The sequence below is a fragment of the Manis javanica genome, chromosome 11 (genome assembly GCF_040802235.1).
Source record: "Manis javanica isolate MJ-LG chromosome 11, MJ_LKY, whole genome shotgun sequence".
Taxonomy (NCBI): Eukaryota; Metazoa; Chordata; class Mammalia; order Pholidota; family Manidae; genus Manis; species Manis javanica.
Genome location: NC_133166.1, coordinates 66,929,806 through 66,957,402, shown reverse-complemented (window position 1 = coordinate 66,957,402; position 27,597 = coordinate 66,929,806). Strand labels below are relative to the sequence as shown.

Sequence of the window (27,597 nt, the reverse complement as noted above, 5' to 3'; positions counted from 1 at the left end):
TTGAGCATCCTTCTCTCACACCTCAGCAAGCTGAGGCGACCAGGACAAGTAGGACACGGAGCCTGGATGCCATTCCCACTGGGGAGGCCCAGGCAAGCCACTTGTGAAACAAGGGAACTTCCTTCGCGGGTGACCAAGAACCTCAGAGTGGGAAATGGTTTATTGTGTGTCAGCAGTTCTTGCTCCCTCCACCCCGAGCTCTCGTGGTAGCTGACTCCATTCTGCTGAGGCATCTTTTTATGCCTGAGCTGCCTGGAGAGGCTCTGGCTTAGGTCCAGGAAGCTAACCTGCCCACTGCTGCGACACACAGCAAACACACGGGCTGGTCCTGCCGCCCTGGGCCTCACCCCGAGCCATGCAGCGCCTGAGCCAGCTAAAGGACTTCAGCTTCCGCTTCCTCTTCGGGATCTACAAGCAGGCAGAGAAGGCCCGGCTTCAGGGGGGTGAGTGACAAGAGCAGTATGTCGCTCCCCTCCTCAGGACCCTACAGCATTAAAAATCTGCTATTGAGGGCTTCTCACACTTACTTCTCCACCTGAAATGTTCTCTGCTCTTTCAGAACCAGACCCCCATTAGTCACCAAAGTCTCTCCAGTTCTTCAGGTGCTTAGCACGTTTGTCACTGTACAGATGGCCAGGTTGTCATGCTTTTCTGCCATCATATTCTTAAGTTTCACCCATGTTAGAAGACCCTCTGTACCCTAAATGAATACCTACCTCCAGAGAACCGCTGGGGTCCCTCTGAAGGCTGAGAGCAGTGCACATGTTGTGTTCTGGTGGGAGCACTTGTGGGAGTGCCGCCAACAGACCTTTGACATCTCAGTGGTTTTCAGAGCCACCCTAGCCTAGACCTACTATCTTAAGTTTATATTTATTCCAGACTGAAGTAATTCCTCAAACGTGGGTAGGGCTTCATAGCTCATTTATAAATGGACAGGTTTCTACATCTGTGTTGAGATATGTATAGATATCTTGTTCTATCTTGTGCCTGAAGAGTTCTCTGTGCTACTTGATCAGACCTGGTCTTGCAGAGGTTGAGAGGACTGATAGGTCTGATCCAAAGCCAGTGATGGCTGCTGCTGCTGACACTGGGGATTCTTTCCTTCAGGAGTCCTACTGGCTCAGATACGGAAGAACCTGACCCTGATGGCGACCTCCTCCCAACTCTCCAAGCTGCTGGTTTATTCTGCGGTAAGCTCCCCTACTCCCCTGTGTGCTAATGACAAGCAATGAGCCGGACTTCTGTCTTCAGTGCCTGGTGGTGCAGGGGAGCAGTGCTGATGGGGAGTCCATCTCCCTGACAGCACGACACCACACTGGTTGCTCTACAAATGGCACTGGATGTCTACAATGGTGAACAAGCCCCCTATGCCTCCTGCCACATATTTGAACTGTACCAGGAAGATAATGGGTGAGTAGAGCTACCACTGTGTCCTCTGGACAGGCTCTTGTGTGGTGGCTGTGGGTAGCCCAAGGACACAGTTGCGGGCCTGACGAGCAGCTCACATCTTGTCTCCTGTCAACTCTCAGGAATTTCTCAGTGGAGATGTACTTCCGGAATGACAGTAACAAGGCACCCTGGCCACTGATCCTGCCCGGCTGCCCTCACCGCTGCCCGCTGGAGGACTTCCTTCGCCTCACGGAGCCTGTTGTGCCCCAGGATTGGCAGCAGGAGTGCCAGCTTGTGAGCAGTCCTGCAGACACAGGTGAGCTGCTGCCTGCCCCTGTGCTAGTCATGTCCTAGAACAACTTTCAGATCCACAAGTCTCAAGAGAGCTGTCGTACTTGCAGCCTCCTTCCTGCATCCCCTAGACTGGGACTTCTCCCCTAGGTCCTTCCCCACGCTGAGACCGTCTTCTACCTTCTGCCTATTCCTCACCCTCAGGAGATGCCCCTCCTTCTTATATCACTAACCAAAAGAAGCAACCAGGAGGGTACTGTCTCATTCTCTCACCACCACCTCTTCCTGCTTACTTGCAGGTATAAACTGCTGCTTAAGGCCAAGCTCTTCACTGAGGGGCCATCTCTTCTCACCTCCACAGGGACCTCTGCCTCTGATGTCTCTGTTTTCTCTCTACTGGATCCATCCCATCTCAGAAGCCCAACAGAACCTCTCAGGCCCCATCTTTTCCCAGCTACCTTTCCATCTGTTCCCTTTTAGAGCAGAACCCTTCAGAGTTACCAGGACCCTGGTTTTGCTTCCTGGCTGCACGTTCTCTCAGACTTACCCTTGACAGTACTTTGAAGCCGCTTTTGTTAAGGACCAATGATTCCCTTACCAAAATCAGTGGCCAGTTCTTAGCACCTCTTCCCTCTCAGCAGCAGTGCACATCTGGTCGCTTCTTCTTGAAACACTGTCTTGGCCGCTCTGATTTTTCCCTTTATAGGGAGCTTCCTACCTGGCTCCTCCTCCCCACCACAGAACAGTGGATGGCACAGGGCTCATCCTGGCCCATTCCCCATCTCTGCTCACTCCTAAGGTGATCTTAGTGTCATATACCATCTCTATGTTAAATTCTGTCTTTGTAGGACCTGCAGATTCATGACCTTTTCTCTGAGCTACAGACTCACATATTTAGCTGCCAACTTGGGGTCTCTACATGGATGTCAGCCGAGACATCCCCGAGTTGATGTATCTGAAAACAAATGCTCTTCCTCCTAAATATGCTCTTCTTCAAGGTTTCCCCATCATAGTAAATGTTGCATTCATCACCTAGTGGCATAGGATAACCCTGAGTTGTCATGAATCCCTCTTTCTCAGAGCCCACATCCATTTGGCCAGCGGATGCTACCAGCTCAACCTCTAAAGCACACACTCTCACCTCCCTGGTCCAATCTACCTCATTTCGTACCTGAAGTACCAAAAAGCTTCCTAACGTTCTTTTTGATTCTCTTCTCGTCTCTACCAGTCTCTCAGCATAGCAGAGTGAATTTTTTAAAAACATAAATCAGTTTGCATTGCTACCCTTCTCCGAATCTTCTAATTGCTCCCCATCACACCAGGAAAGAAATCCAAGTTTGTCACCATGGCCTTCCAGGCCCTGCATGGTCTGGGCCTCTGCTCTCATCTCCTACTCGCCCCTTCCTTACTCTGCTCTGGCCATACTTTCTGGCTGATCTGAGAACACGCCAAACTTATACCCACACCAGAGCTTTTGGTACTTGCTTCCTGCATACCCATTCTCTCTGCCCCTGCCCCGGAACACTATTCTCTCAGATCTTTGTATGTCTCACTCTGATTCCAGATCTCTGTACAAACTGTCACTTCCCCAGATGCCTTCCCTGACTGAGCCGCTTCTCATTCTTTTCCCCTTTCCTTGCTTTGTTTCTCTTTATACCATCTGTCACTAACCCATGTATGTCCCATTGTAAGAAGAGCACCTGCCATATGGTAGGTATTCAAATATTGAATGAACACTGACATGACCTCTCTCTCTCCCTCCTGCCCCATGCCCAGAGGTGATTGTGGCCTTGGCTGTGTGTGGCTCCATCCTCTTCCTTCTCATCGTGCTGCTCCTCACTGTCCTCTTCCGGATGCAGGCCCAGCCTCCTGGCTACCACCACGTCACAGATGGGGAGGATCATGCCTGACAACCACTCAGTCTCCTTCCTTCTGCCTCCTAGGGGAGGTGAACTGGCCTTTGCTCTTTACTGTTGCTGCTCCAGGTGCATGGACAGGAGACCCTGGGCTGGGCTTGCCTCTGATTATCCCAACCTAGATGAACAAGTGGGGCTTGGCTTGGCCCATGGCACCTTGTCACTCAGCATTAATGTGCCTTGTGTTTACCAAGTACTGTGTTGAACACTGGCTTTCTCCAAACAGAATTTGCCTCCTCCATGTCTCCTAAGGACCCGAAGTGTAGACAAGTATTCAAGTTTCACTGAGGACCTGGGATAAAAATGAAGGATCTGGTACTTTACCTGCTTTGCACCCCATCAAATCCTGCTCTTTCTTTTTCAGCAAGGATTATTTGGCAAAGGCTCAGAGGGCCCAGTCTGGCTTCTCAGTGTTTATTTTAGTGGGAAAAATTGCACAACATTCAGGGTACAAAAATTGGCACCAAGGACCCAGATCACCCAACACCCAGTCAGCCAAGTTTTCCTTTGTCCAGCTGAAGCCACTGTCAGCATCAGACATACTGCTTTGGGTATCTGTCACCCCTGCAGCTTGAGCAGACCAGAAGGGGGGTTGTACTTGGGAAGGGATGGGGGTGTAGATGATAGGGAAGTGAATTGTGGGACACAGTCATGAAACTACAATCCCTCAGCTGGGCTGGGGCCTCCAGGCACCTGAGGTAAAAACAGGTTGAGAGCTGGATAGGTCTTAACTGTGGTCCAGAATAGGAATAAGGCAGCGTCCAGAAAATGTAAGTTTTGGACTTCTAGTGCTGTTTCCGTGCCTCTTCACTTGGAGGCTCCAAGGAGCCCTTTGACCAGGTCAATGCTAGAAGATGCACTCACAAGCTCAGTTGGGTAGTTTTATTGGCCATGTCAGTAGTGAGCACAAATCAAAAACCACTACCTAATCACTCTGCCACTGTACGTTAGACAGGAGAAAAGTACCTTGGCTCCAGGAGAAGCTTGGCTTCAGGCTAGATACAGAAGGGACCCTTGGGGTAGCTGGGTCACCAGCTATGCAGGTTTCTGGAGCTAAGTCCAGAGCAGTAACGTGTCCCAGCCCCATAGTGTCACGTACCCTGGTGTTCCTGCTCCAACCCTAAGACTTGGATACCTTTGGCCCTTTACACATAGCCGCGTCTTCTCATGGGACTTGTTGGCATGTGGTTCCAAACCCTCTCTTGGCCCACACCTTTAGGAGTGTCTCATTTCCACATCCCAGCTTCTTCCTGGCTCCAAATGAGAATGTGATAACCTAGGAGGAGTGAGACCAGTCTGACTTGCATCTTCCATTATCAGTCTCTGAGAGCTTGAGGCTGGCTCAGGGAACCTGGGACTCAGGAAGGAAATACCAGGAGACTGGACAACAGCAGGCATTGCCATGAACAGGATAAAGTAGGAGGGATAGAGGGCCCAGGCTGAAGGGTTCACAGTCTCCTGGCTGTCTTCTTGACTGACTGCTACCCTGGGGTGACTGTGGCAGGGCTAAGCTGAGATTAGCCTGCACTGAACCTTTGGGAGTAGGGTTGGGCTTGGCCAGTCTGAGATACAACCTACTTCACTCACGCCAGCATGTCCCCCATGGAATTGAATTCATTGAGCTGCAGAGATAAGGGGATAAGCATGAGGGAGGGGTGAAGATATTGGGAAAAGGGTACAGAGGACTTAATTTCTGGTCATTTTTGGTCAATAAAGTAGGTTGAATCCCTGCTTCTTCCCATCATTACTTGAGGGCCCAAGCCTTACTGAAATGATACCAGAAGATTCTGGGTCATAGAGCTAATACATCATCTTCCCTGAGCTTCCATCAAACACATCGATTGTCCTTAATTCATGGGATGTACCACTTTTGAAATTAAGATCTGGGTATCGGCCCACAATGAGGTTGTACCGATGGCCAGGTTGCCTAGGAGATGGAAAGGCTGGTCACAAAAATAAATGCAGAACACTCTCAAGAGAGACCTCCAACAAAATGGTTAATATAATTGTCAACTGCTTAATAACAGAGGTAAGACCCACATGAAACTATAATAGCCATCACTTGCATATGTGCCCACCATTGCAAATGTTTAATCCCCAGCTGGACTCCTTGGCCCTTAGGACACACACCTTCAGGCCTTTTCTCTCTTTTGCATTTCCTGAGATTATATCAACTAATAAATGTTTTAATGTCAACCTAAGCCTACAACAAGTTACCAGTAAAAGGCCTCTGGTAATCAAAACCAAACAGGACATAAGTTATGAAGTGAGTCTGCTACTACCCTCCTCCATCAACATGGATGATGAAGAGTTGAGTAGAGAATGGCCCTTGTCTGAAAAAGGGGAGGAAACCTATGTCCCCAGATTACTCCACTCACAAATCTGGCAGTTATTGGAATGACAGAACTAGATGGGATTTTCCTAAGAAAACTTCTCAAGGAAGTTTTGACAGAGGAAAGACATGGTTAGTAGGAAGGAAAGAGTGGTACATGTAATGGCTTGGAAATAAGTCACAAGTCACACCTGGGAAGCTAAATTGTCCTGGCTGGATATTAAGTGGGAGAAGAGGACAGATAGGTCAATGACAACAGTAACTGGAGAACGACTCGATGTTATTAAGGGCTTGGATTTGACCTGAAGTAAATGGGAGCCACTCTAATTCTAAATCATCACTAGATACCGAGTTTACTAGGCGCTAGGCATGGTGCTTGCTTTCGGTGTACTGACTCATCCTTACAACCCTGTGCTTTCGGTGTACTGACTCATCCTTACAACCCTGTCAGGTAGCTACTATTCTCTATAGAGGAGGAAACAAAGATCCAAAATGTAAATAATCGCTCACGGATTGTATCCCAGTGGTCTGCCTGCCTGAAGCTGGTGTCCCCACCTCTGTGCTATACTGACTGAAGAAGTACAGGCAGGAAACCTGGAGGTGTGAAGAGGGCCTGTGGTTTGAGATGAGAACATAAGGCAGCGGAGCAGAACTGAAGAGTTCAGGCCGCTTGGGGGCAAGGGCAGGAAGGAATCACAAGACTCAGGGACTGAGGCTAGACACCATTAAGAAGAAGGCCACAGTTTGCTCATGGATCAACAGCACACAGGTACCTGGAATAGTGTCAGGATCTTAGAAAATGCCCACAGTGAGGTCAGGGCTGAGGGCTAGGCCAAAAAGACTCAGGAAAACAGCTTATCAGAGATCTAAGACCCAGCAAAATGCGATTGCAGAAGTGGGACAGAAGGAGCAGAGAGAGCCAGGGGATGACAGTGCTTTGTTTCAGTGCAGGAAGACATATGGGATCAAAAGCTGCCATATCTGCCCTCTCCCTGGGCAGACCTGATCTATCCCCAAGATCACAGCTCCCTTCCCTCCATCACCTACCTTGATGGGTGCTGGAAGTGTCGGTGAGGGTGCGGGATCAGGCTTGGAGGGCAGTCCCATTAGGAGGCAGAGTAAACTCAAACCTAACTCTTATGGTCAGTGGTCAGAAGCTGGGTTCCATCAGGACTGAAGTAAGCTGGCAAGGGAAAAGCTCCTGAGCTGAAGGAGCCACAGGCCCCCCAGTTTTCCTGGCTGTCACAGGCCTCTTGCTGGGGCACCCTCCTTTCTACACAGGGTGGAAGAGAGGAGGTAAATTGGGCTGTGAACAAAAACATTCTAGAAATAAAGCAGCTGATCGGGGCAGCTAGAGTAAAAGATACCAAGATACCAACTTGGTTGATGCTATCAAGGTGAAGGTTTGACCTAGTGGTTTCTAAACTAGAAGGGAAAACCCCAGAAGCAGTTGCATAGGCAGAGTCTGCAGGAAGAATGAGGTCTAATGTATCACACCTGCATTGACAGGATGACCATGTGGCAGTGAGTGGAGGAAGCTGGATTTTCCTCTAACCTGGCGCAGGTCCCATATTTTCACTGTTTGATCTACAGGGGCTGTGGCCAGGAGCCAATCACAGCATGGGTTCAGGGCCATGTGCGTCACTTTCTTCTTGTGCATCCTTAGATTCCAAAACTGCAGAGAAGGGTTCAATTCAGGTGGGGTGCAGAACCAAGGCTGGGGGTAAGGGAAGGGATGGAAGGGCCTGGGCTCCAGAGAACACACCTCCCTGCCATCCATGTTCAGCAGGGTCACATGGCCTACACTGTCTCTGGTGACCAGCACTTGGCTTCTGGCTGACACATCCAGGCTGCAAAACCAGAAGCTGAAGGGAAAGACTGTGCTGTAAGATTCTTGGGGACAGAGGCAACATAGATGTCTAATCAGTATTTGTTGAACGAATAACTGTCCTGCCATGGACCACCCCCCCAGTGAGGAACACTCAGACTTGTCTACAACCCAGATGGTATGGGGGTGATGGGGCCCCTAAGTTTGTCCAGGTACTGCTGGGCCCGGGTTCCTCAGCTCCTGAGAACCCCTGAAGCAGCTCAACCATAAGGCAAGTCCCCACAGTCCTGGGTTCTGAGGAAGACTCATGTATTGCTCTCTCCCTTTACTGTCCATCCTTTGGGCCAAAGGAGATGACAGACGAACAGGGACTGCCCACTGTGTTCCTCATGGCTGGCTGGGAAGGAGCTTCTGCCCCCTTCTGAGCATGAGGGAAAGCAGCATACATACCCAGCTCTGCTTGCTCTTTTGTTCCTGAGACTACATGAGGACGAAGGGATTGGGTACAAGAGGTGCTTCAGGGATCCCATTACCCAGCCAGAGGAGCTCAGATTCACATTTTTTCCCTCAAATCCTTGAATCTTTGGTGTACTGCCCTTTGCATCTCCTATAAATATCTTTCAGAGAGCTTCCTGTAGAAGAATAACATGGAGCTGAGTCTATCCTGTCACCTGTCCTACCTGTGTATCTCTTATCCCTGTGGGGCAGCCCAGGGTAACATTCAGTACTAGTCAGATCCCCATACCCTTGATTCCTTATGGAACAGTTAGCATTATGTCTCTGGCTAGAAATGACAAGCATTTTGTAATTTCTCCAGCCACTTGCTATTTGGGAGTCCAGAGTGCTTTATGGACACAGTTCTATTCTTAAACTTCCATCAGGGGACTGGTCGGGCCATTAGACCCCAGAGAATGTAGGGAATGAAGCCTTAACTTCTTAGTTTCTATTTCAGACTTTTAAGTGGCTTTCTCAGCCATCTCCATGTTGACTTGTCCAGTGAGATCAAGGTCTAACCTAATATAGGAATGACTTGCTGAAAACCTTTTCTTGCTGAGAAGAGCCGAGGCTCCAGAGCACCTCCCCAAAGCAGTAACCTACCTGGACCAGAGTAAGCAGCTGAAGAGTTAAGAGATGGAAGGATGCAAAGTGGCTAACACCTTTCCTTTCCTCCCTGAGCCAGGTTTGGGTAAAAGAAATGTTCTCGCCAGAGCTACACCAAGAGCCTAGAAGCCTTTTCCCCTACTACTTAAGCTACTCACTTGCAGGTGCCTGAGCTGGCAAAAACTCGGATAGTATTGCCTGTAGTCCTGCAGCTAAGTTGTTCCCTCCATTGAGGAGGTGAAGAACAGGTTGGTATTGAGAGGGTTAGACTTCAGCCCAGTGATGCTCCCTCCAGCTCCAATCTAACACAGGAAGAGAAAAGCCAGTGAGTGGTGGCCCAGGAAGAGGATGAGGCCTGGGCTCATTTACTCTGCATGAACAGAAAGGCCATCCAGCAGCACTTGGGTCCGGCCAGCTTAGATGCCTAGACACTAAGTGGCTCTCCACAATGTTCTTTATTTCTTCAAGTTTTAGTTCTAATTAAAAATTTTTTAAATTAATATACATTTAGCTGTTTTTGGTATACAATTCTGTGAATTTTAGCACATAATATATAGATGTGAATAACCACCACCAAAATCAGGATGCAGACCAGTTCCAACCCCACAAAAAACACCCCCATGCTCTCCTGGTGTGGTCATGCTCTCTCCCCATTCCTAGCCCCCTGGAGGCCACTGATCTCCATCACTATGGCTTTGCCTTTGATAGACTATCATATAAATGAGTCATATGGTATACAGTCTTTTTTGAGACTGGCTTTTTTCATTTCATTCAGCATAATGCCCCTGAGAGTCATCCAAGTTGCTGTGTGTATGTACAGCTCATCCCATTTATTGCTGAGTATTCCACTGTGTGTATGTACCACTGTTTGTTTATTGCACGTCCTCTTGTCAGAAGAGTTTCAGCTTGGAACAGTGGCAGGAATAGGAGGGCAGGAGTCAGATCTGAGTTCCTTCCTACTCCTCTCAGACAATAATGATGAAAATAATCATGGTAACACAATAATACAACCTTATTAAGTGCTTGTTGGCATTGTTTGAAAAACTTTATATCCTCTAGGGCTCCTCCTTATTCCACAGGCTGCTACCCCAGCCTCAAGGACCTCTGTAAGGTCTCTTACACAACTGCTTAACTCACGCAACATACTAACTGGCACTTGTCATTCCCTCCATAAAACATGGTGCCCATGGGCGGCCAAACGCTTGCTGCTAATGAGATAATCTTCAACCAGCTGAGATCTATGCTAACCAAGGGTTAGTTGTGTTTGTTCTTTTTATCTATCTATCTATCTATCTATCTATCTATCTATCTATCTATCCATTCATTCATTTATTTAGGTCTAATCAATCTATAGTTACATCAGGAACATTATGTTTACTAGACTCCCCCCATCACCAAGACCCCTTCACAAACCCCTTTACAGTCACTGTTCATCAGCATAGTAAGACGCTGTAGAATCACTACCTGTCTTCTCTGTGTTGCACAGCCCTCCCTGTGCCTCGCCAGACATTATACATGCTAATCGTAATGCCCCCTTTCTTCCCCCTGCCTTATCCCTCCCTTCCCACTCATCCTCCCCAGTCCCTTTCCCTTTGGTAACTGTTAGTCCATTCTTGGGTTCTGTGTTTCTGTTGTTGTTTTGTTCCTTCAGTTTTTTCTTTGTTCTTATACTCCACATATGAGTGAAATCATTTCATATTTGTCTTTCTCTGCCTGGCTTATTTCACTGAGCATAATACCCCTTCTAGCTCCATCCATGTTGTTGCAAATGCTAGGATTTGTTTTCTTCTTATGGCTGAATAATATTCCATTGTGTACATGTACCACATCTTCTTTATCCATTCATCTACTGATGGACTCTTAGGTTGCTTCCATTTCTTGGCTATGGTAAATAGTGCTGCGATAAACCTAGGGGTGCATCTGTCTTTTTCAAATTGGGCTGCTGCATTCTTAGGGTAAATTCCTAGAAGTGGAATTCCTGGGTAAAATGGTATGTCTATTTTGAGCTTTTTGAGGAACCTCCATACTGCTTTTCACAATGGTTGAACTAGCTTACATTCCCAACAGCAGTGTAGGAGGGTACCTGTTTCTCCACAACCTCGCCAACATTTGCTGTTGTTTGTCTTTAGGATGGTAGCGATCCTTACTGGTGTGAGGTGATATCTCATTGTGGTTTCAATTTGCATTTCTCTGATGATTAGCGATGTGGAGCATCTTTTCATGTGTCTGTTGGCCTACTGAATTTCTTCTTTGGAAAAGTGTCTGTTCAGCTCCTATGCCCATTTTTTAATTGGATTTTTTTGCTTTTTGTTTGTTGAGGTGCGTGAGCTCCTTATAGATTTTGGATGTCAAGCCTTTATTGGATCTTTCATTTATGAATATATTCTCCCATACTGTAGGATGCCTTTTTGTTCTCTTGGTGGTGTCCTTTGCTGTACAGAAGCTTTTCAGCTTGATATAGTCCCAGTTGTTCATTTTTGCTTTTGTTTCCCTTGCTGGGGGAGATATGTTCATGAAGAAGTCGCTGTTTATGTCCAAGAGATTTTTGCCTATGTTTTCCTCCAAGAGTTTTATGGTTTCATGACTTACATTCAGGTCTTTGATCCATTTCGAATTTACTTTTGTGTATGGGGTTAGACAGTGATCCAGTTTCATTCTCTTACATGTAGCTGTCCAGTTTTGCTAACACCAACTGTTGAAGAGGCTGTCATTTCCCCATTCTATGTCCATGGCTCCTTTATCATCTATTAATTGACTGTATATGTTTGGGTTAATGTCTGGAATATTCTGTTCCACTTGTCTGTGGCTCTGTTCTTGTGCCAGTACCAAATTGTCTTGATTACTGTGGCTTTGTAATAGAGCTTGAAGTTGGGGAGCGAGAACACCCCCGCTTTATTCTTCCTTCTCAGGATTGCTTTGGCTATTCAGGGTCTTTGGTGGTTCCATATGAATTTTAGAATTATTTGTTCCAGTTCATTGAAGAATGCTGTTTGTAATTGATAGGGATTGCATTAAATCTGTAGATTGCTTTGGGCAGGATGGCCATTTTGATTATATTAATTCTTCCTAGCCAGGAGCATGGGATGAGTTTCCATTTGTTAGTGTCCTCTTTAATTTCTCTTAAGAGTGTCTTATAGTTTTCAGGGTATAGGTCTTTCACTTCCTTGGTTAGGTTTATTCCTAGGTATTTTATTCTTTTTGATGCTATTGTGTATGGAATTGTTTTCCTGATTTCTCTATTAGTTCATTGTTAGTGTATAGGAAAACCACAGATTTCTGTGTGTTAATTTTGTATCCTGCTACTTTGCTGAATTCCGATATTAGTTCTAGTCATTTTGGAGTGGAGTCTTTAGGGTTTTTTATGTACAATATCACCTCATCTGCAAATAGTGACAGTTTAACTTCTTTACCAATCTGGATTCCTTGTATTTCTTTGTTTTGTCTAACTGCTGTGGCTAGGACCTCCTGTACTATGTTGAATAACAGTGGGGAGAGTGGGCATCCCTGTCTTGTACCCTATCTCAGAGGAAAAGCTTTCAGCCTCTTGCTGTTCAGTATGATGTTAGCTGTGGGTTTATCATATATGGCCTTTATTATGTTGAGGTACTTGCCCTCTATGCCCATTTTGTTGGATCACTGGTTTTTAGGATATAGGACAGAGGGTAGAAAGGGATGAATTGCAAAGGGGCATGTGGGGGTCATGGATAGGCTCATAATTTTAATTTTGGTGGTTTCACAGTTGTATACATGTGTCAAAACTCATCAAAATTGTACACCTTAACTCTGGGCAGTTTATAATATATCAATGATCTCTCAATAGAGATTTAACAAAGCAAAAAGACAACTGACTGTATAAAGCAAAAGTAATAATATATTGTGGGGTTTATAACATAGTTAGAAGTAAAATGTAGACCTAGGAGAGAAGGAAGGAAATGGAGGTAAATATATAGTTGTAAGATTGTTACAATACACCTGAAGTGGTATAATATTATTTGAAGGTTCATTATGATAAGTTAAAGAAGTATATTGTAAACCTAAGAGCAACCACTAAGAGAAAAGTATGACCAATAATCCAACAGTGAAGATAAAATGGAGTTATAAAAAGTACGCAACCAAAAAGAAGGCAAAATAAAAAGGAAAGTGAACAAAGAGATGAGACACAGAGAAAGATCAAAATAACAAGATGCTAGATTTAAACAGAATCATATGTATAATCATATTAAATTTAAATGGTCAAACACTCCAATTAAAAGGCAGAGATTGTCAGGTTGGATTTTTTTTTAATACTGTTTACAGGAAACTCATTTTATATATAAATACACAAATAGGTTAAAAATAAAAGGTTGGAAAAAGACATACCATGCAACCACTAAGCAAAAGGCAGCTGGAGCGTCTATATTACTATCAAAGAAGATTTCAGAACAAGAAATATTACCAGGGATAAAAGGACACATCTCACAAAGACAAAGGGGTCGGTTCATCAAAAGAACATAATTCTAAACATGACAGCACCTCAGAACAGTTTCCAAATGCTTGAAGTAAGAACTAAAGGAAAATAGAGCCATCCTTTTAATAGGAGATCCAATATTCCTTTCTCACAGTAAGTGATAAAAGACAAAAAAGCGGTAAGGATATAGAATATTTGAACAATATTATCGACCAACTTAACCTAACTGACATTTAGAGAATAATCCACCCCAAATCAGCAGAATACAATTATTTTCATTGCATATGGAACATTCTCTAAGTCCACATGCTGGGCCATAAAACAGGTTTAAAATGTAAAAAAACTGGAATCATATTAATGTTTTCTGTTCACAACTTAACTAGAAATCAGTAATAGAGATACCTCAACAATCCCCAAATATTTGGAAATTCAACACTTTTTAGAATAACCCATAGGTCAAAGAAGATATCATAAAGGTTTTGGAAAATAATTTGAACTGAATGAAAATAAAAACAAAACCTGGGAGATGCAGTTAAAAAAATACTTAGAGGGAAATTTATTCCATTAGTTATATCAAAAAAGAAGAAAGGTATCAAAAATCTAAGATTCCACCTTTGGAACTAGAAAAAGAAGAACAAGTTAAACCCAAGGTAGACATAGGGGAGAAAAAAATACAGCAAGGTCAATGAAAAAAAAAAAAACAACAACAACAGAGAAAATCAGTGAAACTAAAAGCTGGTTCTTTGAAAGTATCAATAGAATTGATAAACAGAAGACTGATCAGGAAAAAGAGAGAAGACACAAATTACCAATATCAAGAATGTGAGGGGGACATCACTATAGATCCTAAAGACATTAAAATAATAATAATGATAATAAAATGGAATACTATGAACAACTTTATAACACTAAATTCAATAAATTAGATAAAATGGACAACTTAGACAAATTACTTGGAAGACAAACTACCAAGCTTATTCAAGAAGAAAAAAATAACCTAAATTGACCTGTATTGATTAAAAAATTTGAATATATACTTAAAAACCTTCCAACAAAAAAAGTCCAGCCCCAGATGGTTTCACTTGTGGGTCCTATGAAAATTTTAAGGAAGAAATAGTACCAATTCTACACAAATTATTCCAGAAAATACAAGAAGAAGGAATACTTCCCCATTCTTTTTATGAGCTCTGCAATACCCTGATACCAAAACCAAAGGCATTACAAAAATGGAAATTATAGGATATTAAGTGGTCGTCATCTGGTATGATATGATTAAACTAGAATATCTAATATAATAAGTAAAATACAACAGATTCTAGGATAGAATACTTATGTAATAATCTAAGTAGAAGTATGGGCATGTGTATACAGAAGGATGCCCAAAATGGGGATTTCAGGTAATACTTTATTCTTTATACTTTTTTCTGCATTGTTTGCATTTCTTATGATAAGCATAGATCATTTTTATGAGAATTAAAAAAATTATCTTTATTTTGAAAATGTAGTATGTGTTCCCTTGCCAAGGGCTTGATAGATGTAGAGGTCAGAGCCAAAATCAGATGACTAAAGCAACATGAGGCTCTGCTGCGTCTCCGGTCACTGGTCTCAAATCAACTTTCAGCTGTCGGTATCTGGGAGTAAAAACAGTTCTCCAGATCACCACAGCCTTCTGTTCCAACCTAGCTCCCTGCTGGTCACAAAGTTCAAGTGCCCACACCAATCTCCACAACAGTGTAAAGAAACTGTTTTTTTTACAGATAAAGAAACTCTGATATCATGAGACCTAGATTCTTGTACATCAACATTTCTAGTTTGCTACTGACCCAAGCACCCTACATCACTCTTTTATCTGTTTGGCTTCCTTTGGTGTGTGAGTTTGTAGTTCCTACACTTAACCCAGACAGATGAATGGAGAAGCAAAGAGCTTGAACAGAGAGCTCTTTATTGAATAGAGAGCATCACTTTTCACAGTACAACCCTCCAATGTCAGCTCCCAGATGGGCAAGCTAAGGGTCTTTTCTTGGATGAAGGGGCCAACAGCCTTTCCCCTCAGCAATTGGCAATAAACAGTAGCACAATTAAGACCATCCCTAAAAGGCTCTATACCAAGCCTTGCCCCAAATGCACATTGCCTTTTTTCTTCTTCTCTCCATTTATCTGAATACTGTTCTTCCTCACTCCTCACTCATCCAGGGAGCCTTCTCTGTTGACCCTAATTTGCAAGAGGTTCTTCCTTCTCATGTCCTGTAACAAAATGCTACAGTTATCTTGTATGTATGCATGCCATCTACCCAGTTACACTTCAAGCCCCTCATCCATTCAACAAATATCTAGGCCAAACATTGCTCTAGGCACTGAGGACACCAGAAAGACAAGGAAGGTCCTTGCCTTTCTTCATGGAGCTTACCTTCCAGTGGGCAAAGAAATATGAATGAGTAAAACTTTCAGACATTGATAAACACTGTGGGGGAAAGTGGAGCAGAGGGATGAGAAAGGGAGTGACTGGATGTGGTAGAGACTACTTTATAGACAGTGGGCAGTGAAAGCTCTTTGAAGGAGAGTATGAGCTGAGACCTGACTGGGAAGAGGGAGCCAGCCATGAGAAAACCACAGACAAGAGCACTCCATCCAGTCAAAGGGAAGAGCAAGTACAAAGACCCTGCTACCAGCATAGAAATCACTAGTGTGGTTAAAGCCTAGAAAGTGAGGAAAAGTGGTACAAGGTGAGGTCAAGAGATAAGGAGGGGCTTAGATTCGATTCTAGTGGTGACTTACTGGGGCGGGGTAGAGGGGGTCAATATTTTATACTTTCTAACATTTGAAGGGCAGGCACTCAACAAAGATTCGAGTATCATCACCATTTACTTGTTTGAAAATACTTTGGTCCCAATCATCTTGTTAATGGATGACTTCATTCCTTCAACAAATAGTTCTTCAGCACTATTGTCTGGCACAGGGACTGCTCACCCCTTTAATGAAGATGGGTTTGTCTTTTATGCAGAAGTTCCAGAGCATGATATCTCCCCCTTTGGAGCCCACAGCCAGGGTGCTGGGGTGAGCTGGGTGCCATGCCAAGGATGTGGCCCTCCTGTCAAAGGGGGCAGCCTTTTGGAATATCCAGTAAGAAGCCAGAGAGCGCAAAAAGGACTTCTGGAGACCCTGACACAAAGAGAAAATAATTAATCTGAATTAAAACCCAAGCCCTGGGTAAACTGCCAACCTCTGCCTCTTCCATAGATGAGCCCTAGGGCTAAGTCCTCCCACAGGAAAACGAACTGCCCGGTTCTGTGCATGGAAAACATTGGCAATGGACATGAAGTAATCTTAGAAAGCAAGGGGGCAGAGTGCATCTCAGCTGGGACCTTTACAGCACAAGACTTCTACCTGGCTGAGCCAACTCAGCATCTAATTTTGGAGCAGCCAATAGTTAAAAGGCACCATGCAAACCACTGAGCACTTCAGCTGGGGAAGGCCTCACCTGCTGTATTGATGGCCAGGCAGCTTTGCCCAGCTTATGGTGGTGGAGGGCCCTGAAGCAGGGCCTGCAGGCTAGCCAGCCCTGCCCAAAGGCAGCCTGAGTCAAACCTTCTGCTAGAACCCCCCAAGCATAACAGACACATCCTGTCCTTTCCAATCTCACTCAAGAAAGGGTTTTCTGCTGAAACCCCAGAAATCCTTGTTGTTTCATTTGGCATAGCCAATCTCTCACATCACTTCTAAGGCCTTTCCATGTGGTCTGGTCAGTCTCACCCAGGATAAGAAAGAAATAATGCATGGGGACTCAGACCCTTCTCCCAAATAATAATTCTGAAGTGAAATTAAATATGATCTTGCAAGGTTCCTGAGAGCTGAGTCGAAGAAACACACAAGAATGAAGTATATGCAGAACTCTTCCCAGTTTGGGTTGGAAAACTCATGATAGGGTTGGGTGACAATTTTGAAATCACTTACAACACACTAAGAAGATTTTAGGACAGCTGTTGGCAGCCGCGCTCAGAAAATAGCGCCCCATGCAGGGCAGCCGGAAGGCCCCGAACTTCCTAATGACAAATCATCCCACACCACTAAACTACATGCTAATTGCGCCTTGGCATAAGGACCAATGAGACCCACCAAATGGTTATGCTAATAAGGCATATGGAGCCGCACCAACCAGGTCAGAGCATGAGAACTATATAAGCAAGCCTCTCCTTCCCCTCTGGGTCCTGCCCAACTCATTTGTTTCACAAAGAGCTGAAGAATAAAGCTTTCTGCAGAAGAATCCTGCTGTTGTTGCATGCTGTTCTTGCCGGCGAGGACAGGGCACGCGACAAGTGGTGCCGAAACCCGGGAACCAGAACATCACCGGCACAGGGAGGACCCTTCAGACATCTGGAGAGGATTCAGAACTGCAGGTCAGAAGAAAGCCTGGAGGGGTAAGTTCCGAGAGGCCCCTGCTTTTTAGGATGATGGTTGATGGTTCTCTGTAAATAAGGAGGCACCATGGGGAATGCACCGTCATTAGTCACGGCGCTGCAGACAGCTCTCAAAGAGCGAAACTTGAAGGTCTCCAGCAAAGTCTTAGGATCTTTTGTGAAGGAGATAGACCGTGTGGCCCCCTGGTTCATTTGTTCAGGGTCCCTCTCAATCCCGAGCTGGGACAAACTGGGGAAAGATCTTGATAGAGAGGAGGAGGAGGGTAGCCTGAGGGGAGGCACCAGGCCCCTCTGGAAACTGATTAGAGCTTGTCTGCAAGATGAGAGATGTGAAAAGGTAATAAAAGAAGGTCAGAGAGCATTGACAGATATCCAAGAGAGCATGTCAGAAACGGAACGGGAAACAGAGAGCGCGCGCGGCCGAAAAAAGGCCACAAAAACGAAGGTAAAGAAACCTCAGAGTGAGGGAGAAAGCCCGCCTAGGGCAAAAGCGAAAGAGCCCCGAGAAGCGAGTGACGATCGCCTCGGAGAAAATAGTAAATACCCCTGGAAAGAGTTGAGGGACCTCCAACTCTCCAATAGGGAATCTGAGGAGGAATTAACGTCCGCAGAGGAAGGGGAAGAAAATAAAACCGCAGAGTGTAGAAGTAAGGGAACCAGCAAAGTTGAAAAGCGGACCAAGGAAAAAATGAAAGCAGGGTGTCCCCCGACGCCCTTTGCCCCGCCACCTTACGTGAGTGGCGCACTCTCCTTTTGCCACCCAGATACTCTTCAGGCAATTAGACAAATGTTTCCTGTATTTGAGGATAACGGTGTACGCTCTCACCAGCCCCTGAGCCATAAACAAGTTAAGGAGTTAGCAGAATCCGTTCGGGCTTATGGAGTCAGTGCTAACTATACCATAGCACAAGTTGAGAGATTAACAGAGACAGCCATGACACCCGCAGACTGGCAATATGTAACTAAGGCATGCCTTTCTAGTATGGGGCAATACATAGAATGGAAGGCATTGTGGCATGATATCAGCATGACCCAGGCACGCGCAAACGCGGCCGAAGGACAGCCTGCATGGTCATATGATATGCTGACGGGCCAAGGACAGTGGGTAGCCGACCAGACCGCCTTCCCCTTACAGGTATATGCACAAATAAACACGTGCGCCGCCAAGGCATGGAAAGCCCTCACCAACAAAGGAGAAGTATCAGGCAATTTGACAAAAATTATTCAGGGGCTGAGCGAGCCATTTTCTGACTTTGTCGCTCGTATGATGGAGGCCGCAGGCAGAATATTTGGAGATCAGGAACAAGCAATGCCCCTAGTGGAGCAATTAGTGTTTGAACAATGTACCAAGGAATGCAGACAGGCGATAACACCCTGGAAACAAAAAGGGATACATGCCTGGTTGAAAGCCTGTAGAGAAATAGGAGGGCCACTCACCAATGCGGGCCTAGCCGCGGCCATATTACAGAGCCACAAACAAGCCAGGATCACTAACAGAAGTATCAAATGCTTTCAATGCGGGAAATTAGGACATATAAAGAGAGAGTGTAGGAGCCCAGCTTCAGAACAAACAACCCAAAAGACCCCTGAGTTGTGCCCTAAGTGTAAGAAAGGCAGGCATTGGGCTAATGAGTGCCGGTCTATTAAAGATATAGAAGGGAAACCCTTAGAGTTGCCAAAAAATGCCCAGAGGGGCCCCCGTCACCAGGGCCCGCAAATATATGGGGCAACCAGCACGCAAGTGTCATTCGGGAACAACCAGGCCCCCCAAGGAGAGCCACTTCAGGTTCCGCGGGATTGGACATCCGTGCCACCACCAGAATAGTGTTGACTCCACAGATGGGAGTTCAGCCTATCCCTTCAGACTTTAAAGGCCCCCTACCACCAAATACCATTGGGTTACTCCTAGGGCGCTCTTCTGCTGCATTGAAAGGCCTGGTAGTTCATCCCGGAGTCATAGATCAAGATTATGAAGGACAGGTAAAAATCATGTGTTCGGCTCCCAGAGGAATCTATCCTATATCCCCGGGAGACCGCATAGCCCAGCTCTTAGTTTTACCTAGTCTCCACGCCAATTATCCTGCTACCAACACGGAGAGGGGAGAAAGGGGCTTCGGCTCCTCTGACTGGGATTCAGCCTTCATAGTATTAGATTTAGCAGACAGACCAAAATTAACTCTTCAAATAGAGGGAAAGAGCTTTGAGGGAATCCTAGACACTGGAGCAGATAAAAGTATTATCTCTGCAACCTGGTGGCCCTCCAAGTGGCCTGTGACCCAATCCTCACATTCATTACAAGGTTTAGGATATGAGTCAAGCCCTTCAATTAGTGCCAAACCATTGAAATGGCGAGCCCCTGAAGGACAAGAGGGTACAGTCACCCCTTATGTACTCCCTCTACCGGTCAATTTATGGGGGAGGGATGTCATGAGAGACTTAGGCCTCAAACTCATTAATGAATACTCCACCCCCGCCCAAGGCATGATGATGGACATGGGATACATCCCTGGCAAGGGGCTGGGGAAACACCAACAGGGACACATAGAGCCCATCCTGCCCAAAGTAAAGAATGACCGTCACGGCCTGGGTTTTTCATAGGGGCCATTGAAGATGCCATGCCCATACCTTGGCTCACAGAGGAGGCCGTATGGGTTCCTCAGTGGCCCCTATCCTCTGAAAAATTAGAAGCAGCTCATTGCTTAGTGCAAGAGCAGCTCCAAGTGGGACACCTAGAACCCTCTGTGTCCCCATGGAACACACCCATATTTGTAATCAGGAAAAAGTCAGGATCATGGAGGTTGCTTCATGATCTGAGAGCAGTAAATGCTCAAATGAGAATGCTTGGACCCGTACAACGGGGACTGCCACTCCTCTCTGCCTTACCCAAAGAATGGAAAGTGCTCATAATAGATATTAAAGATTGTTTCTTTTCTATACCTCTAAGCTCCAAGGACAGGGAAAGATTTGCTTTTACTTTGCCAGCTATTAACCATGAACAACCCGATGCCAGATTTCAGTGGAAGGTCCTCCCTCAAGGAATGGCAAATAGCCCCACCATATGTCAACTGTACGTTCAGCGAGCGCTAGACCCAATTCGTAAGACCTATCCCACGCTAAAGATCATCCATTACATGGATGACATCCTTCTTTGCTCCCCACAACCAGCGGAAATAGAAGAAGCATATATAGATCTCACTAGATCCCTAGAAAATTGGAGACTGAATATAGCAAGCGAGAAGGTCCAAAAATCTAGTGTTAGCAAATTCCTAGGAGCAACCATTTACACAGATGTAATTTGCCCCCAAAAGCTTGAGATAAGACATAATCAATTGCGAAATTTGAATGACTTCCAAAAACTCCTAGGGGATATTAATTGGTTGCGCCCATACTTAAAGATACCCACCACTGAATTGACTCCACTATTTAAAACCCTAGAAGGAGACCCACAACTAACGTCACCGCGCTCCCTCACACCTGAGGCATTACAAGCCATTCGCAAAGTAGAACAGGCTTTGATGACAGCACAATTAAATAGAGTGCAATCGAATGAACCCTTTGAGTTGTGTGTCCTTCCCACCCCAGAGCTGCCAACAGCAGTCTTATGGCAGCACGGCCCACTGATCTGGATTCATCCCCAAGCCTCTCAGGCTAGGACAATAGAGTACTATCCAGCAGCCGTGGCCAAACTTGCTTTGAGAGGAGTAAAAACCTCCATGACACATTTCGGAGAGGCTCCAGCTAAAATTATAACCCCTTACAGCGTAGAACAGATACAAGTATTATGTGCTATGAACGATGATTGGGCCATACTTGCTTACAGTTTCTCAGGAACCTTTGATAATCATTTCCCTAAACATCCCCTCATCAACTTCGCCAAAAATCATCTCCTAGTATTTCCTCGGGTCACTAGCCTAACCCCGCTGCCTCATGGAAAAACAGTTTACACGGACGGGTCTAAGACAGGCACAGGTGCCTATGTCCATGATGGCAAAGTTGTGACAAAAGGCTACACGCCTGACACTCCACAAATAGTGGAATGTCGCATAGTCTTAGAGGTCCTACAAATCTTTCCTGAACCTTTAAATATTGTGTCTGACTCCTGTTATGTAGTTAATGCAGTCAAATCTCTAGAAGTGGCCGGGCTAATCAAAGCGTCCAGCCCAGTAGCCACTTTGTTCAAACAGATACAATCAGCACTACTTCATAGGCAATCTCCTTTGTATATAACTCATATCAGAGCACATTCAGGCCTTCCCGGGCCTATGACCCAAGGCAACCACCTGGCAGACCTCGCAACCAGAAATATAGCTTTTCCCCTGCTAGACCCTATCACCACACCTTCAAAATTCCATACACAATTTCATGTCACTGCCGAAACACTGCGCAAGCGGTTTAGCATAACCAGGGCCGAAGCTAGGAACATTGTCCTTAGCTGCCAACATTGCTGCAGCTTCCTTCCCACACCTCATGTTGGGATCAACCCCAGAGGTATTAAGCCTTTACAAGTTTGGCAAATGGATGTGACGCATATTTCGTCTTTTGGGAAACTGAAATATGTACATGTATCCGTGGATACTTGTTCAGGAGTCATCTTTGCCTCCCCATTGTCAGGAGAGAAAGCTTCCCATGTCATCCAGCACTGCCTTGAAGCTTGGAGCGCATGGGGGTTACCACAGATTCTGAAAACAGACAATGGCCCAGCCTATACCTCTACAAAATTTGCTCAATTTTGTCATCACATGGGGATAAAACATATCACTGGCCTTCCCTACAACCCACAGGGTCAAGGGATTGTGGAACGCGCGAACCGCACGCTCAAATCCTATTTACTTAAACAAAAAGGGGGAATTGAAGATATACCCCCCACACCAAAAACTGCCATAGCCCTAGCACTTTTCACTATAAATTTTTTGAATCTGGATGCTCAAAGCCATACAGCAGCGGATCGCCATAATCAGTGGCCAAAAGACCCACAAGAACTAGTAAAATGGAAGGACGTGTTATCTAACCAATGGAAGGGCCCGGATCCAATCATAATCAGATCCAGGGGAGCTGTGTGTGTTTTCCCCCAGGGTGAAGAAAATCCCTTCTGGATCCTGGAGCGCCTAACGAGGAAAGTCCTAAACAAAGGAGATGACTTCGCTGTACCTCCTGACCCTGCTCCTGACACTGGAGACCCCGACTCAGGGAGTATTGAGATGGGGAATCCTGTCTGCCTTTCCTAAGCCTATGCCTGTCCGTTTCAATGCAGCCGTTTTTCCGCGCTTTTTCACTACCAATACTAGTATGAACTTGCCCTACTTAGTTAAAGACACCCTAGTAGCTCCCCTGGGAGAAAACCGATCCTTCGTAACTAATGGGTCATTATGCTTCACCACTCAGAATCTAGCTGGCTCTATCTCCCTGAAACGGAGGAAATACGGATGGTTCAGTGACATAATTCTAGAGGCCAGTAGCCTCCCCGTTATGTCAGCTAAATTTGAAGGGCCTAATAAGGAAGGGAGCCCGTCCTATAAGAACATGACTATCCACCAGATGGTTCTCTGGATCAATGGCACATTTGTACACTCTCCCAGGAACAATTCCACCGACAGGCCTCGTCAACCCAAATATGCCTCCCATTGTGTGGGCGACTATGAGGGAGAGCTGTGGCCCTGGACTGACTGTCAGTCAACTGTAGTAACGTGGGCAACTGAGAGGCAGGAGTTTACCATCTCCCCAGATATGGAGGGACGGCCAGCCAATGAGGCTTGGTGGCCAGTAAAAGTGCTCGAAGGCGAGTTTCGTCAGCAGCTGAGCATGAACCCCTTCCATAAATGGATGCTGTGTGGGGTCAATGGCTCGTGTACCGACCTCTCCCCCTTTTCCGCCCTCCAGGGTGGGGGAATCGGTGTAAAAAATATCACCTTTTGGTGCGAGAATAACCACATGCGCGCACACTGGAACATGATCATGACCCATAACAACGAGAACTACACGTGTTCAGCAAAATCAGGTCGAGTCACCTAATTCCCTTTTTCCACCTTCTCCAGTATGCGTATACCCCCCATTTCTGTTTATCTTATCCAATAGTAGCTTTGACTCCTGCTCCAATGAAACCTGCTTTCTGTCTCAGTGTTGGGATGCGCGTAACTTTACCAATGCTTTGGTAGTCCGCATCCCCCGTTGGGTCCCTGTTCCCGTAGACGCCCCTAACACCATGACTCTGTTTCGAGAAAGGCGCGATTTCGGTGTTACAGCCGCCATAGTGCTCCTGATCTCCGCGACCGCGGTCGCAGCCACCGCCACTGGTATAGCTTTAGACACCTCCATCAAATCGGCTACAGAGCTCAATAACCTTGCAGCCTCAGTAGCTTCTGCCCTGGACCAACAGTCCACACTTGATGGCAAACTGAAAGGAGGAATAATGATCCTCAATCAACGCATAGATCTCGTGGAGGAACAAATGGAGGTGCTCTGGCAAATGGCCCAATTGGGATGTGAGCGGAAATATCGTGCCCTCTGCATCACTAGCATTCAATATAAAAATTTTACACGGGCAGCTAATCTGTCACGAGACCTGTCCCAGTATCTTTCAGGAAACTGGTCCCAAGACTTCGATGGGACACTAGAAGAGCTGCGGCGAGAAATTATCCACATCAACTCCACCCGTCTAGATATCTCCGTAGCGGAAGGACTCTCTTCCTGGTTCCTCAGAGCTCTCTCCCACATCAAGGAGTGGGCGGGCATGGCTGGGATGGGCGTGTTCCTGCTTGGAGGTCTCATGCTCTTACTCTGGTTGTTATGCAGACTCCGCAACCAACATAAGCAGGACAAGGTGATCCTTGCTCAAGCCCTAATGGCGATAGACGTTGGCGCCTCTCCCCAAGTGTGGCTCAACATGCTTAAGAAGGAAGCTCGGCTTTAGCTTGAGGTAGCTCTTGCACCCTGAGCCCATGTGGCACTGCACCAGGCCCGAGTACCTCAATGCTTAATCACAGCTTTCTTTAAGAAGCTCATGGTGCAAGAGGGTTGAGAAAAAGGGTCCAAACCCTTTGTACCAAGCGGTCCCAACGCCAGCCAGAGGATGCGAGGCAAAGCACTGCAAGAGGTCTTGGACCCCTCTGAGAGGCATGCCTGACTGCATAGGGGTAGATGCCCAGAACCCCTCTCCAAAAAGGGGGCATCAGGAAGTATGATGGAGGTCAGGCCTCTGTCTCCGCCTCTGCTGGCAAGTTCCGCCTTGAGCTTCTGTTAGACAAAAAAGGGGGAGATGTTGGCAGCCGCGCTCAGAAAATAGCGCCCCATGCAGGGCAGCCGGAAGGCCCCGAACTTCCTAATGACAAATCATCCCACACCACTAAACTACATGCTAATTGCGCCTTGGCATAAGGACCAATGAGACCCACCAAATGGTTATGCTAATAAGGCATATGGAGCCGCACCAACCAGGTCAGAGCATGAGAACTATATAAGCAAGCCTCTCCTTCCCCTCTGGGTCCTGCCCAACTCATTTGTTTCACAAAGAGCTGAAGAATAAAGCTTTCTGCAGAAGAATCCTGCTGTTGTTGCATGCTGTTCTTGCCGGCGAGGACAGGGCACGCGACAGACAGCATAGTAGATAGAGTGATGGTTTGGGAAAAGAAGTCTTTCAATTCCATATTAAAATAATGTAAAGGTGACCAGATGCTGGCCCCAAGTCCAATCTGTTCTCCTGGAAACCAGCAGGATCCAGAGTGTCTGGCATGGTTCTAAATTAACTACACTACTTTTGGGGAGGTAGATCCACTCAGAATAAGAATAAAGATGTATTTGAGGATCTGATTTCTATGAATCTGTCTCTTGACAACCAATTCTTTCTTTCTTCTCATGGACAAAAACATCTCAGCAACAACCCTCTGCTCATCTGTTGAGTCTCCGCCCCCATACTCATAGGCTCAACTCCCGATAAGGCTCAGAATGAGTATTGTAAGGAAACTAAGGGCGTTCACAGCTGAAAGCAAGGACATACAGCTAATAATCATGACTATGGACACTCAGCGCACACACCACCAGTCAAGGTAGAATCACTTTAAGCAGTCGTCAGTGTATAAAAAATCCTGATACAAACAAGGACATTGAAAAGTCCCTTAAGTCTGATGTAATGGAGCTCATCTGCGTTTCTGTCACCTGAGGGTGTTTAAGCCCAAGCTCTATGGTGTCAAAGGACCTGAAGACAAAATGCACAGCCTTTTGTCAAAATGCAGACAGAAAGCATCGGAAACTTGGGACAGCCTCGGGAACCTGTTAGCACCCATCCCCCACTCCAGCCTCCTGCGTGAGAACCCCAAATGGCAGAGTTACTAAAGCAGCAGGCGCAGCCAGTACCGAGGCCATTCACGTGGAGCTTCTTGGCCTCGCAGTCCAGCTCCACGGGGCTTCTGCTCTTCCTGTTCCTGGTGCGCAGTCGGAGGTCCTCTGGGTTTCTGGGCGTTTCCTGGGAGCCATCGCGTCCTCAGTGCTCTGAGTATATGCCCTATGCCAAGATCTTGAAGAGAAGACTGAGAAGAGTAGGGAGAAGCAACGCGGGAACCAAGGAACTAAGCCAACTTCCCGCCAAACACTCTCACCACTTTCCCATTAGCTTCTAGCTCCGGCCCCGCCCCTCTCATGGAGGCCCCGCCCCTCCGGTAAGGCGGGGGCGCGCGCGGAGACCTGGGACGAGTGAGAGCGGCGGGGACTCACGGACTCCCTCGGGAAGGGGTTGTTGTCTACGTGTTGGCCTGACCCAGTCCCAGTCAGGCAGTAAAGATGGCCACCAGGGCTAGACCACCCAACCTGAAGCCTTTTCAAAAGCAGCGCTACCGCGCCTGGGATTGCCCTCGGGAGACTAGGTGCTAATCAAGACTTTGGCTCCTCCTTCCCTGCCTTTTAATTGGTGACTATGAGCCCTGGCTCTGGGATTGGCTGATCCAATCAGTGGAGAGAGACAGCCTCGTGATAAGCTAGCCACTTTGTTGCAATATAAACTGTTTGTCCTGCACTCCAGCTTTGGTGTCGGTGTCGAGTACTTAAATCTCTGTGCCTCCATCGAAACTCAGCTTCTCTGCGGAGTGTAGTCGAAACTCGCGGCTTTATCTAAGATTTCCCCAGACCTGCTGAGAGTCCACCTAGCGAGCCGACTGGGGCAGTGAAGGGCTGTAGGGCATGCCGGCTAACCCGGCTTTAGGTCCTGTGCCTTCAGCCAAAATCTAAGGCAATGAGCCTCGTGCGTGAGGCTAAGCTCTCTCACCCGACCCGAGAAAAGACAGTTGGATGCAACCCACTTTTTGCAACGAGCCAGGCAGGAGCTGCAGTTAGTCGGGGACTGCTGGGCCTTTCATTCCACCAGCTAAGCCAGATGCCAGGTGCTTTGGGAGGGTGAGAGGAGACAAAAATATATTAACAGTAGGTCCTGCACTCAAGGATAGGTTGGGACAGAAGACGTTTACAAAAATAACCTCTTGAAAAGAAATGAATGCTTCAAAAAAAAATTCGAAGATGATTTCCTGATGGGAAAATAAGCTCAGAGAGTTAGAAACAGCAACCACTAGGGAAAAGGGCAAGCTGCTGGCCTCTCCTCTGCCGGTTCTTTGCTGCGCTTTCAGAGCTGTGTCACAGAAGCAAGCTGGCCCCCTTTACTCAGTCCGGGTGTTAGTTTCACCTCAGCAGGTTGCTCAGTTCTGGGAATATTGAAATATAAGAAACGACCTGCCCCTAAAAGATTTACAACCTACTGAGAAGAAAAATACAATGTGAAACAAGTTAAACAGTTCAAGATAGAAACAGTGGAGTGCTAAATCAACCAAGACCTTAGATGCATTTAGAAAGGATAATCCAATGGAGAAAAGTATTCAGGAAAGTCTCGCGGGGAACATGGG

The 27,597-nt window shown here is 46.4% G+C and overlaps 2 protein-coding genes across 8 annotated transcripts in view; one reads left to right on the top strand and one right to left on the bottom strand.

Annotated features, from left to right (window-relative positions):
* ACP2 (acid phosphatase 2, lysosomal) overlaps nt 1–5,792 on the top strand; it is an 8,692-nt gene extending 2,900 nt beyond the window's left edge. For all 7 annotated transcript variants that reach the window (XM_017647141.3, XM_017647139.3, XM_037016161.2 and 4 more), the window contains 5 exons: nt 311–443; nt 1,108–1,190; nt 1,304–1,410; nt 1,530–1,705; nt 3,457–5,792. In XM_017647141.3, the coding sequence (XP_017502630.1) occupies nt 311–443; nt 1,108–1,190; nt 1,304–1,410; nt 1,530–1,705; nt 3,457–3,590 (633 nt within the window). In that variant the 3' untranslated portion in view covers nt 3,591–5,792. The remainder of the gene's footprint in view (nt 1–310; nt 444–1,107; nt 1,191–1,303; nt 1,411–1,529; nt 1,706–3,456) is intronic.
* On the bottom strand, nt 4,823–27,597 carry DDB2 (damage specific DNA binding protein 2). The gene is given in 12 exon segments (XM_073216543.1): nt 4,823–4,892; nt 5,184–5,218; nt 5,364–5,523; nt 6,976–7,111; nt 7,426–7,793; nt 9,016–9,057; nt 9,059–9,159; nt 16,272–16,463; nt 16,783–16,852; nt 16,854–16,925; nt 26,086–26,146; nt 26,149–27,597. Coding segments are annotated over 12 exon segments (1,344 nt in total). The 5' UTR covers nt 26,186–27,597.